Consider the following 14,100-nt stretch of genomic DNA (forward strand, 5'->3'; position numbering starts at 1 on the left):
TGACAGCATCCACATTTTACAGCATTTTTTCACAAGTGTCTAAAACTTTTAACAGTACTGTAGCTTTGCAGGTTGGTTTCTTGAAGCATCAGATGAGACTGGATGATGATCAGATCAGATCTGTGTGGAGCACTGGCTCTTGTCAGGCATTCACTGGATTATTACAATTAATGGCAAAATGAATGTTTGGAAATGTAAACTGATATTTCCTACTGACACACTACAGCAAAAGATAGAAATAACTGACTTAAACCATTTTTTAACGTGTGAAAATACTAGTGGCCTAAAACTTTTGCACAGTACTGTGTATAGAGTAGAAAAAGTAAAAAAAAACTTACAGGTTGTACGTCAAATGAATGACTTCCAGGATTCTGGTTGTGGATCTGAAGACCTTTCCTCCGTTCTTGTATATTGATTGGGGAAGCAGAGTGGGCAGGACTTTGAAAGCACTCTCCCTTTTAGCATCTAAACCATACGAATAATACAGTGAAAACTGTGAAACTGATCTCACAATCAAAACGACACATTGAAACACTTTTCCTGTGAAAATGTCTTTATTCCCTTAAATAGCTTGGATCAGATTGGATTGGATTTAAATAGATTGGATCAGAAACAAATGACACAGTGACAATGGCATGGCTGAAGTGTGACTTAGTCAACCTACATTAATGACTCCCTGAGACAAACATAATGTAATTTATTAGGAATATGTAGATGGGTCATTCTTCATTTGTGGTGGCAAGCGGTGTCCCTCTACTTTACAAGTCAAGTCAAGTTGAGCTTTATTGTCATTCCGCTACATGTGGGGGCATACAGTGGAACGAAATGTCGTGCCTCACAGGACCACAGTGCTACATAAATACAGGCATACAACAATGAAGTAAAACAGTATAAACCTATACACAACTATCCTACTAATAGATTTTGACTATAAATATACTATATATAAAAATATTTACCTATACATAAACTAAAGATACGAACTATACAAACTATACGAATGCTTCAGATAAATACTGTACATGTGCAAAGAGAAACATTGTGAGTCAAGCAGCTGGCTGGGGAACAGTGCAGGATGATTTTGAGATGGTCCATGTTTCAGGAGGTAGGGGGTTTGTATGGGGGTTCAGAGAGGGGCGGGGTGATTTGAGTTCAGGGCTCTCACAGCCTGGGGGAAGAAGCTGTTGAGCAGTCTGGCAGAGCGGGCTCTGATGCTCCGGTACCATCTTCCTGATGGTAGGAGCTGGAAGAGACTGTGGGAGGGATGGGTGGAGTCCTTCATGCTACTGTTGGCTTTGCTGGAGCATCGTGTAAGGAAAACCAGAATGGAGGGGAGAGGGGCACCGATGATCTTTGCAGCTGTGTTCACTGTCCACTGGAGGGTCTTACGGTCTGCTGCAGTACAGTTCCCGTACCAGACAGTGATGCAGCTGGTCACTCTCAATGGTGCCCCTGTAGAAAGTGGTGAGGATGGGTGGAGGGAGACTTGCTCTTTTCAGCCAGCGGAGAAAGTGTAGGCGCTATTGTGCCTTCTTGGAGAGTGACATGGTGTTGGTGGTCCAGGTGAGATCCTCTGTGATGTGCACCCCCAGGAATTTAGTGCTGCTGACTCTCTCCACAGGCGAGCTGTCGATGGTCAGCAGGGGGTGGTCAACAGAGTTTCTCCTGAAGTCCATCACAACCTCCTTTGTCTTACTCACATTGAGGGACAGGTTGTTAGTGCCACACCATTTCGCCAGCTGTGCCACTTCCTCCCTGCGTTTCATCGTTGTTGCTGATGAGACCAACCACTGTTGTGTCATCAGCGAACTTGATGATGTGGTTGGAGCTGGACTTGGCAGTGCAGTCGTGGGTCAGCAGCGTGAAGAGCAGCGGGCTGAGCATACAGCCTTTTGGGGCACCTGTGCTCAATGTGGTAATGCTTGAGGTGTTGTGGCCGACACAGACTGACTGAGGTCTTCCGGTTAGAAAGTCCAGGATCCAATTACAGAGGGAATTGTTAAGGCCCAGCAGGTTTAGTTTATTAATGAGCTGTTGTGGGATTATTGTGTTGAATGCTGAGCTGAAGTCAATGAACAGTATTATAACATAAGAGTCTTTATTTTCTAGATGGGTAAGAGCCAGGTGGAGGGTGGAGGAAATTGCATCGTTCGTAGAGCGGTTTGGACGGTATGCAAACTAGAGCAGATTGAGTGCGTTGGGGAGGCTGGTTTTGATGTTGTGCATGACTAACCTCTCAAAGCACTTCATCATGATTTGAGTCAGTGCTATGGGACGGTAGTCATTTAGACAGGACACAGGTGATTTCTTTCACTGTTGATTGTTGTGGATTTGAGACATGTGGGGACGACTGCCTGGCTCAGCGAGGTGTTGAAGATATCTGTTAGGACATCTGTCAGCTGTTCAGCACAGTCTTTCAGTACACGGCCAGGTATGTTGTCAGGACCCGCAGCCTTGCGTGGGCTAATCCTAGATAGGGTCTTCCTTACGTCAGCTGGAGACAGACAGAGCGCCTGGTCGCTGGGAGGTGTGGGCAATTTTTGTGCAGGTGTGTCATTCTGCATTTCAAACCGTGAATAAAAGTGGTTGAGTGTATTTGGGAGGGATGTGTCATCATCACAGGCCTGTGGCGGGGGCTTGTAGTCTGTGATGGTCTGAATGGCTTGCCACAGACTCTGTGTGTCTCTGCTGTCTGTGAAGTGATTGTTGATTTTTTGAGCATATGACTGTTTTGCATTTTTGATGCTGCGGGACAGATTGGCTCTTGCTGTTTTGAGGGCTGCTTTATCTCTTGATCTGAAAGCTTAATCTCTGGTCTTTAGCAGCCTCTGCTGCCATCCATGGCTTCTGGTTGGCACGTGTGCTGATGGTCTTGGTGACTGTCACATCATCAGTGCACTTTTTGATGTAAGCAGTCACAGTTTCAGTGTACTCCTGCAGGTCTGTGTGGTTGTTGTAGGTGGCCGCCTCTTTAAACATGTTCCAGTCTGTGTCCTGGAAGCAGTCCTGCAGTGCTGAGGTGGCATTGTCTGGCCATACCGTGATCTGCTTTTGAACCAGTTTGGCAAGTTTGAGAAGTGGTCTGTATGCTGGGATTAGCATAACAGAGATGTGGTCCGATGAAAAAGAGAGATGTGGCTATGATAAAAAAAAAGCCGTTGGGGTTATTTGTTTGTTGTTCGCTGATGGTGCTGTACAGTTCACGAAGCGTGTCCTTAGCGTTTTCACACGGGAAATGTAAACCGCGACAATAACAATGGCAGTGAACTTCCGTGGCAGGTAGAACGGTCGACACTTCACAACCATAAACTCCACCAGTGATGAACAGTGTTTTGTCACTACCACAGCATTGTTAAACCATTCTTTGTTGACGTACACACACATAAGCCACCCCTGCATGTCTTACCAGACAGTGATGAATCTCTGTCCGCCCGGTAGCAAGTTAGGCTGTGCAACTGAATGGTGGAGTCGGGGATGTTGTCGTTTAGCCATGTTTCAGTGAAAACAAACACACAACAATCCCTTGCCTCATGCTGTGTAGACCGACTGAGTTGAATAAAGTCCAGTTTGTTTTCCAGAGAGCGAACATTTGAGAGCATGAGTGTTGGAAGAGCCGGTCTTGTGGGGTTAGCCCTTAGCCTAGCTTGTATACCTCCGCGCTTACCGTGCTTCCGTCCTCTCTCACACCGCTTGCGACGCCGCCTTGTGCGGGTAGCGTCAGTAGGCGAGGTCGCGGTCTCGGGGTCCGGCTCCAGCAGTAAACAAAGGCCTCGTAGCTTCTCAGTAGCCGCCGGCGAGAGTTTGTGTTTGTATATGTTGTCGATATCCAAAAGGCTTTGGCGATCATAGATGTATCCCGGAGTGATCTCCCGATGAATTAGCGGTAAATTGACACTATTTGGAGACGAACAGACGACATTAAAAGACATAAAAGCACCTCACAATCTGATCTGATTACAATCTACAACAGTTGAAATAAACTTTAAATACCAATAAATGATCAAATGTTTGCATGTTTGTACTCTGTAGGGTAAACACAATTTGTGCACTATTAATGGTTACATTTTTGTTTTAAAATACATATTTAATTGAGTTTGAGAGATTGCATTTGTAACAAAATATGGATGTTCCTGCCATACCTTAGAGAGGTATCATGCAATGTAATCGCAACAATATAACATTTTAACACAAATAAAGTGGTTATATTGTGAATATAGATTTTATTTAACATGTACAATTTTATTAAATTGTTTTAAAAAATACATATTTTGTTATATTTAAGAAAAAAGTTGTGTCCCCCAAATTCATGTCTGTGTTACCACAGTGGATTTTGCCCCTTTAAGAAAAGGGGGAATGCTATTTGGACTACTTCCTGTGTGTAAAGGTTACTGCAGGTGCTGGTTGATCTGAGGGGTGCATGGGGAATACATTCTTTCTTATTAATTTTCTTAAGTTTAGCTACATTTCTGACAATTTCATGTGTCACACTTTATTAGTGTCTGTGGTGTTATGTTGATAACTTGCAGATTTTACATATTTTAATAAAAATGTTGATAAATACATACTTATTAATATTTCTAAAATGTCCCCTGATCTTGAAATCATCATGATGGCAGCCTCCATTTTAGAAAAGTCTAGATTTATGCCGATTTGTCTGTGGTGTTTCTGTCTGTGGTGTTACTGTCTTTTCTGGTAACACCACAGAGCTTATAGTAACTTGCAATATAAAGTCTGTGGTGTTATAATTACGTCTGTGGTGTTACTTCAAAATGACATAGACATAAGTGGCTTTGTCACCAGTGTTTGATTGAAATTATTTAAAAATCAAAATGTTCTTAAGCTTTCATTTGAATGGATATAGCATATTAAACTAATTTTAAATGCATATCAATATATTTTATTAGAAAAAAAACAAACTAGCATTTTTACAAATTCTGCCTCTCATTTGCCACCCCAATTGAAGAATGACCCAGATGTTAGTGACGTTCTGGCAGAGGTGCTACTCACAGAAAACAATGTGCTCAAATTTGAAAGATGTGGGGCAGCTCCTGTAATATTACCTTGACTATCCACAAAGACATCAGCTCTCAGCAATATCTCTGACTATCGTCAATACACTATACTATCGTCTATCTGCACAACCCCACTAACAATTTAACCATTTCAAATTTCTGTAAATGAAACCATAAAATCTAAATAATTTCTTACCATGCCAATTTAAGAGATTATTATAATAATATTACAGACAGTTAATCTGATATTACTTTATTAATTAGTATAGTTCATTTTCTTAATATATATTACCCTTACTCTTATTTCCCTGTTCTTGTTTGTATGTAGAAGTTAAGCTGTAAAAAATAAAAATAAAAATTGGCTGAGTGAACGCAGGCGAAAGACCAGCGGAAGATCGCCGTAATGCACTGTATATGCGCGCACAACAAAACAGCGCGGCGGCTAGATTGACCATGCATTTCGGAGTGGCGGCTAGCTGGCTTGACCACAGTAGAATTTCGTCAGAGGTGAAATTTGATCGCAACGGCCATTAATCGGCTGTCGGTGAACATGTCAAACCAGCGATCAAAGACTACGGATTTTAACCTAGGATTATAGGAATATTTTAGGATTTTCAAAATTTGTCCCAGACGATCGCACAGTGTGAACCGGGCTTTACTGTTAACCTGGATAAACCTCTTGTGTCCTGATTAAAGCAACACAAGCATTCACTAAAACAGAGGAAGAGTAAAATGACCTCATACACCATGATAGATTAAGTCTAACTTTACATACTGTAGCTAAGACAACATTACATTTAAGTAACAATATTTAAGAATAATATTACATACCATTTAAGAATAATATTACATACCAGTAATATCGTGGTTTATTGTTAAGGTAGCTATGCAGCTAACGTTACCTGAGGGAAAAAGAGCGCGAAAATAGAAGTTAATGTTGGATTCGGCACGTCGCAGACATTAACTTGAAAAAAAAAGACCTTAAAAGATCAATTTTAGTACGAAATGATCTAATTCTGACATTACAAAGCCATACAGAAACATTACACAGACCCTGTATTTCTGACCTAACGATAGTTCATACCTTTTCCATGAGGCGTTACAATAATACAACTTTGCACGGGCGCGCACACATACATATACATACACACACACACATGTTGGTTTATGTGGTTTACGGGGACTCTCCATAGGCGTAATGGTTTTTATACTGTACAAACTGTATGTGCTATTGTCCTACACCAACCCTACACCTAAACCTACCCCTTACAGGAGACTGTCTGCATTTTTAGATTAAAAAAAAAACACACCATTTAGTATGTTTTTTAAGCCTTTTGATTTACGGGAACATAGGCAGTGTCCTCATAAACCACCTTCAAATTGTAATACCTCTGTCATACCCATGTCATTAAACAAATTTGTGTCCCCGTAAACCACATAAACATGCACACACACACACACACACACATACATATATACATAACTTTTATATAACTATAAAGAGATTGTTTTTGTCAACAAAAAAATGTAGGAGGCTACTTCATTCACAGAATAACGCTAACTTTAACCCGCACAGCAACAGATCAAATATCACATTAACCATGAAATCAGTGTGCTCTTACCACAGCTTAATAAAAATAGAGGTAAATAATCATATCATCATATTAATTTACCTTATAATTCTGCTTGCTGCGAGTTGCTTGACTGTCTGACGACGAGACGAGTGAAGAATCCAGAAAATTCGATGAAGAGAAAAACAAACAAACCGGTTGGGTCAAAATAACCCAGGTGTTCAGTGGTGGAAGAACCTCTTGCAGTCCATTTGACCCAGCATGAACAACTCAACTATGTGTTTACAGTGCCTCAAACAACCCAGAATTTTGACCCAGCACAATTAACCCAACAATGTGTTTACAGAAATAACCCAGCACTTTTAAGAGTGCATACTAAAGGTATTTTCACCTCCACCTGCTGTAACTCTATACTATGGGATTTGTTTGCTCTCTTTAAATTATTTTTCTATTTGAAGCTGAAAAAGAAAGCCAAGCTGAACAAATTTGTTCATGTTATGCCTCTTCCTAAGAAAAATGGAAAAACACCAGCTAATGTTATTTATTATTGCGGGTTGGGTGTCAAAACCCCCAAAAGGAAACCAGGCATCAGATGTGATGCAGGAAGTCAGGCTTAAAATGCAGTTTGCTTTGAATGTAAAAACAAGTGGCAGCAGTTCTTCAACTCTGAGAGAATGGTCTGTTATATTATATTATATTATATTATATTATATTATATTATATTATATTATATCATATTATATTTGATTTAATTTAATTTAATTTGATTTGATTATAATAAATGAATGTATTTCTCCATCCATTCTAGGGGGATTCAGGAAGTCCTCTTATCTGCAATACTCAACCACAAGGAATTGCTTCATATACCACTGATGGTAGCTGTACAATTACCAAATATCCTCAAATTTATGTAAAAATCTCCTACTTCCTCCCATGGATTAAAGAGAACATTGGACGGATGGATGGATGGATGGATAGATAGATAGATAGATAGATAGATAGATAGATAGATAGATAGATAGATAGATAGATAGATAGATCTCTGAGTGACCTTGTGAAAAGTACCCCAATGAAGCCCCTTTGTTTACATGCAAGCATGTGGTGAGAGGTATGAAAGCTAGAGGTGTGTTTGAGCAAAAGTTGAGACCATCCTTAAAGTGTCAATATGTCAATATTTGACTAAATATGTTTCAGATTTGAGAACATTACATGAACTACATTATTGTCCTTCCTAAAACAGATGAAAAATGTCTAGCTAATGTGACTGTTGCTCACTGGGTTCTAAATAACAAGGAGAAAGTGCATCAGGGTTGCTGCAGGAAGTATATAAGTCTATTTGCTGCTCACCACAGAATGTAGAATCATGTGGCAGCGAAACTTCAGTTCAGAAATATACATTTGAAGTGTTCAGATGCAAAAGCCTCTAAGTGCTGTCTGAAATGTTCATCAAAAATTAGCATTTTTATCAGGCTCCTATGTTTAGGTTCAGTAATTTTACTCTGGCAATGTAGGTCCTTTTCTATGCAATTAAAGTGAAATAACTGAACATAAATATAGGAGCTTGATAAAAATGCTCATTTTAGAAGACAATTTCAGATGGCACTTAGAGGTTTTTGCATCTGAACTCTTCATTTGGATTCAGAATTATTGACACCACTGGACTCTGGGGAAGTGGAAACATGTTCTGTGGAGTGACAAATCACGCTTCTCTCTTTGGCAGTCAGTAACCTGGAGTTATGCCAAAGTTACCTGCCTGACTGCACTGTGCCAACTGTAAAGTTTGGTGGAGGAAGGATGATATGAGAATTTTTCCAACCTGATATCATGACGAAAACGTACCTGTGGGAACGTACGGCCATGTACGTTTCGAGACATAATCGATGTGAAATGTCCACTGAGTGGCGCTAAAAGTGCTAAAAGAAACGTTGGTTTTGTATGTGTCACCACAGTTCTGACTTGAAATGTCCGTTGAGTGGCGCTATGCTCCATGACGTTTTAAAATATCGTACCATCTGAACTACACCAAAAACTGATAGTATTACAAAAGTCAATGTGGCATAAAAATGCAATCGCAAGCATGCTGTTTTAGCTTGCTTTCCGATCCCTCATCTTCGAACTCTTTCATCGTAAGTCATGTTTTTCACCGGATTTGTACCCAAGGATTCTGCATCCTAAATCCAATTCCATGCCAGTGTACCGACAAAACATGCTACCTATCAGATTGTGCTACCAATAATATATTTGCATTGTTTTAAGGGTAAGGGTAGGTGTGGACGGGTAGGTTTAGGGTAGGGGTAGGTATGGACATTAAAAAAGCCTCAAACCACATGAATAAGATGCTGGTAGCACAATCTGATAGGTAGCATTTTTTTCGCTATCGATTTGTGCTAGCTATCTTTTTAATGGGAGAAAGCACAATCTGAGCAGGTAGCACAAATCGTCAGAACACCAGTTGAGCTACCAAGCAAGCCTATTATGACCGGAAAGTGAAACATATGGAGCTGTAATCATAACGGTGTACGAAAACGATTACAAGTGCTCGCTGTTTTACCACCTAGTGTTTATTTCTGTTAGAAACTGCAATGATATGTACTTATTGGTAGCCTATGTATTTCGCGTCTTGCAAAAAAGTTCCCTTCTCACAGGTACGTTTTTGTCATGAGATCACGTAGCTCAACCCCATCAAACACCTTTGGGATGAACTGGAACTGGAGATAGCTAGCCAGGCCTTCTTGTTCAACATCAGTCCCTGACCTTACAAATGCTTCACTGGATCAATTGGCAAAAATCCCCACAAAAACCTCACCACTCAACATTAGTCACCACAACTGTTTGATTACCAACATTCATCAAAATATTTTCTTTTGTGTTCTGCAGAACAAAGAAATACAAAAAGTGTGAAAATAATGTTTGACAGAACTTTCTTTTTTTTGGGGGTGGGGGGGTGGACTATCCCATATTTACCTTAACAAGCTCTTGTATCATGATCACAGGAGGGATAGAGAGTGGTATTGTAGGTGGCAAAGCAGTAAAACCTCATTCCAGACCATACATGGCATCTCTCCAGTATAGAAGACAACATACATGTGGAGGGATGCTGATTAGGGATGATTATGTGCTGACTTCAGGTCACTGTTTGGAGTGAGTATGTACAATTCGAACATATTTTTTAAATAATGAATGTACTAACATGATGCTCTGCAGTTATCACCACTTAAAATAATCTCAACATTAAATGTTTTAACAGCAATCTTTTTAATTCTTGGCTACTCCCTGCTACCATTTCCATATGGAATGTCATAAAAATGGTTAAGAGTCATTTTTTTAATCTTTTTGTCTGTATTGCTTCCAATGCTGTGAACAAATGATGCCACTAAGGTCCTGTATGAAATATAACCTACTTTTATTGAACTAGCCTTATTAAATTGCATATATATAAAAAAAAGAATGCAACAAAAGGACAAACAGTTTAAAGTGCAAATAAATAAATAAATCTGATACAATCCTAAAACAAAAATAAAATCAGCTGTAGAACGTTTGTACATGGGAAGGTACCTAACATTAATTATTCTTAATGTTGAAAGGTATAGATTATCATGCCATTACATATAAAATGTTATGAAATGGCAAAGATGCTGCCAGCTGTGACTGCAAAAATTAAGATGTCCATATGAAAGTAAAGTAAATAGCAAATGTCATGACCTTCATTTTAGGGTTTAGCAAAATCACTCCTTCTTGTATGTTACAGATGCCCCCCTTTTTGTTTTTCCCCCAACAATTTTTATGCTTTTATGTTTGCTACAAGCAATGTCCTGTCAAATAAAAATTGGCTGCAAAATAATGTACATTGATCAGTCTGTATTTGATCTATATAGGCCACCAAAACTTCATCCCAATCATTTCTTCTTTTTTTGGATAGACACTAGATTTTGAATTAAGGTACTTTTTAAAGCACTGTTTTATTTCTTTTCTGATAACCTTAATTGGGAATAGCATTTCATTACTCTTTGTTCCTGTGACTCAGTTGTTTGTTGGATAATGGCTAGTTGTTATTTTGCACACACTTTGTGGTTTGAGGTAAGAGGGGGAGGAGTTACTCCTAGTGAGGGTAGAGAGTGTTGTTTTTTTTATATGTTCATATTAACACTTAATGCTTAAACGGAGGCTGTTGCACCATGGTTCTTAATTCTTTTCTTCTTCTGCTTGTTATCTGTTTGGCTGGTAAGACATCATTTATTACATTTCTCCAGAATTTGTTTAGTGCCTCGTTTTATTTATTTAGAAAAACTATTGGAAAACTATGAAATATTTAAATAGCCTGGTAATAGTCTGAGTTACTCATGTTTTTATCATAGGTGGGATGGGGAGTGGTATTATTGGAGGAAAAGAAGCTAAACCTCATTCTAGGCCATACATGGCATCTATTCAGTACAAAAATCATCACACATGTGGAGGGATGCTGATCAGAGAGGATTATGTACTGACAGCGGCCCACTGTTTGAAGTGAGTATGTCTCTGGCTGCATTATTTACGATGCTTTTCAAAAAAGAACTATGGTAGCCTCAAGACTTTTAGTTTATCTGTAAATCTGTGCTTTAGTTATTCAAATATACTTTGCAACTAATATAACTTAATTAGACAGTTTTTTATTTTTTATTTTTTTTTACACAGTGACAATGTCCACTGTGATCAGAACCACTTTGAGGTTGTTCTGGGAGTTCACAACATTTCCAAGGTGGAAAAGAGCCAGCAGAGAATCCCAGTGATTAAATGCATTCCACATACTAAGTTTAAACAGAACAATACGATGGACTACAGCTATGATATCATGTTACTAAAGGTATTTTCACCTTCACCTACTGTAACTTTTTTATGGACTATGTTTGCTCTCTATAAATTATTTTGCTATTTGCAGCTGAAGAACAAAGCCAAGCTGAACAAATTTGTAAAAGTTATGCCTCTTCCAAAGAAAAATGGAAAAACACCAGCTAATGTCAAATGCTCCATTGCTGGTTGGGGGTCGAAAACCCCAAAAGGAGAACAGGCATCAGATGTGATGCAGGAAGTCAAGCTTAAACTGCAATTCAGCTTCGAATGTAAAAACAAGTGGAAGCAGTACTTCAACTCTGAGAGAATGATCTGTAGTGTTTCAGATGGGAAACATGCTTTTTGTTCGGTATTTCTATATTATATTATATTTATTATATTATATTATATTATATATTATATATTATATATTATATTAATGTATTTCTCTATCCATCTTATTCACTAGGGGGATTCAGGAAGTCCTTTTATCTGCAATACTAAACCACAAGGAATTGCTTCATATACCATTGATGGTAGCTGTACAAATACCAAATATCCTCAAGCTTATGTAAAACTCTCCTACTTCCTCACCTGGATTAAAGATAAAATTAGATAGATAGATAGATAGATAGATAATCTGGTTCTTAAAGGTGCTCTTACATTAAAGGTGATCTTTTAGACTTAGGTAAATAAAATAATAAAAATGTTCCTGCAAAAACTTGTTCATGTGATTTCTCACCTCTTCTCTCTGAGTGACCTTGTGAAAAGTCCCACTATGAAGCCTATTTGAGTGCAAGCATGTAGAGGTGTGAAAACTAGAGGTGCATTTTAGACAGTTGAGAACATTCTTGAGGTGTCAATATGTCTACTATATTGTCTCGCATTTTGACATCTTGGTCTGTCTTATCAAAAATGGATTCATTCATTGACAACAAACTATTACACTTGTGAATATGTAAAGGTTATTCTATTCATTTAAACTATTTGTATTTGAAAATGAAATGCATAAGTTCAAATCCTATTTGGACAATGACCAGGACTCTGACGCCTCTTTATTTTTCTGGCAGATAAATAACAGAGATGATAAGAGTGATAAAGAGATGACAAATAACAAGGAGAAAGTGCATCAAGGTTGCTTCAGAAAGTCACTCTGTCTGCTGCTCACCTCAGAATGTAGAATCATGTGGCAGCGATACTTCAGTTCAGAATTATACATTTGTGGTCAGAATTATTGGCACCACTGGACATTGGACTCTGGAAACATGTTCTGTAGAGTGGCCAATCACACCTCTCTGTTTGGCAGTCTGATGGGCGAGTCTGAGCTTGGTGAAAGCCAGAAGTTACCTGCCTGAAGGCATTGTGCCAACTGTAAAGTTTGGTAGAGGAGGGATAATGGTATGAGGCTGTTTTTTCAGGGGTCTCAACCCCTGAAAAACACCTCTGGGATGAACTGGAACTGGAGATTGCTAGCCAGACGTTCTTGTTCAATATTAGTGTCTGAACTCACAAATGCTTTGCTGGATAAATGGCCAAAAATTTTGACAAAGAACACTCACCTCTCAACAATAGTAACCACAACTGTTTGATTACCGTCATTCATCAAAATATCTTCCTCTGTGTTCTGCAGAAGAAAGAACCACAAAAAGTTTGAAAGTAATGTTTGACAGAACTTTCTATTTTTTTGGTGAGGTGGGGGTGGGGGGTTGACTATCGCTGTTGACAATATTCCTGAGAACTGTTTGTGTTATTATAAATGCGAGTCAGATCTTTCCAGTGTGACAAAATAGTCTCTGACCTATATACTCTGTCACATATGAAAGTAGACCTCATTGAGGGTCAAATCCTGTTCATGTTCTACTCCTGCATCAGCACAGACGTACACCACGCTGCTCAGTGTCTGCCTCTGTCACCTGGGTTTTAGCTGTAATTTTATACACGCATTTATGGTTTTGGGTAAGAGGGCGAGGAGATACAAATAGTAAGTGCAGAGAGTGGGTCAGAATAATTGAATAGCATGCGCACTTAATGCTTAAACTCAGACTATACTTCTCAGTCAATAATTGCACCATGTTTCCTTACATCTTTCTTCTCCTCGTTGGTCTCCCTTTGGCTGGCAAGATGTTATTGATTTTGTTCTTTCTGAATTTGCATTGTGCATTGTTTTTTTAAGAGCAAAAATTATTTGAAAGCTAGAATATGATTTAAATAAAAATTAGTGGAAATCATCAGGGTCCAAGCACCAATGATTCGTGCGGATGATTAGGTGTTGCAATTGAAATGTTTCTTTTCAAATATAATGTGGTTTTTACAGAAAATCCCATTTTGAATTTTCACTGATATTTAGGGTTTGATGAAACAGGTTACAGCAATACTGGTGTCAAAGGGGACAACTAACTTTCAAAAGAAATCACCCCTCTTACTGTCAGACTGAAAGAGAGAGGGAAAAACCACTGTTTACAATCATAATATATTGTGATCAGAAGATATGTGGTGTATGTCTGTAACATTAACATTTAGAAGAATTGCATGTTACAGGTCATTTTGCAGATCAAAATAAATAAATAAATAAAAAAGTAAATAATTAATTACCATTAGGCCCTTTTTATTTTATATATATATATATATATATATAATATATGTATATATATATATATATATATATATATATATATATATATATATATATACATATATTATATATATTATAT

At 38.4% G+C, this 14,100-nt stretch overlaps 1 protein-coding gene across 2 annotated transcripts; it reads left to right on the forward strand.

Annotated features, from left to right (window-relative positions):
- The first annotated feature begins 8,901 nt into the window (after nucleotides 1-8,901).
- LOC131547081 (granzyme B-like) lies at nucleotides 8,902-13,985 on the forward strand. 2 transcript variants are annotated; one of them, XM_058787364.1, is made up of 6 exons: nucleotides 8,902-10,804; nucleotides 10,939-11,086; nucleotides 11,255-11,423; nucleotides 11,499-11,759; nucleotides 11,859-11,925; nucleotides 12,460-13,985. In XM_058787364.1, exons 1-6 carry the CDS (start codon nucleotides 10,759-10,761, stop codon nucleotides 12,465-12,467), a joined length of 699 nt encoding a protein of 232 aa, XP_058643347.1. In that variant the 5' UTR covers nucleotides 8,902-10,758; the 3' UTR covers nucleotides 12,468-13,985. The 2 variants fall into 2 exon arrangements, with proteins under 2 accessions (XP_058643347.1, XP_058643346.1); XM_058787363.1 differs by lacking the exon at nucleotides 12,460-13,985 and having other exon boundaries at nucleotides 8,906-10,804; nucleotides 11,859-12,451.
- The last annotated feature ends 115 nt before the right edge of the window (nucleotides 13,986-14,100 follow it).

This window comes from Onychostoma macrolepis, chromosome 09 (assembly GCF_012432095.1).
Source record: "Onychostoma macrolepis isolate SWU-2019 chromosome 09, ASM1243209v1, whole genome shotgun sequence".
NCBI classification, from domain to species: Eukaryota; Metazoa; Chordata; class Actinopteri; order Cypriniformes; family Cyprinidae; genus Onychostoma; species Onychostoma macrolepis.

Coding starts and splice junctions, on each gene's coding strand:
- LOC131547081 (XM_058787363.1), top strand. CDS start 10,759: ATGGTTCTTAATTCTTTTCTTCTTCTGCTTGTTATCTGTTTGGCTG. Junction 11,424..11,498: donor ATGATATCATGTTACTAAAG/GTATTTTCACCT, acceptor TGCTATTTGCAG/CTGAAGAACAAAGCCAAGCT. Junction 11,760..11,858: donor GGAAACATGCTTTTTGTTCG/GTATTTCTATAT, acceptor CTTATTCACTAG/GGGGATTCAGGAAGTCCTTT.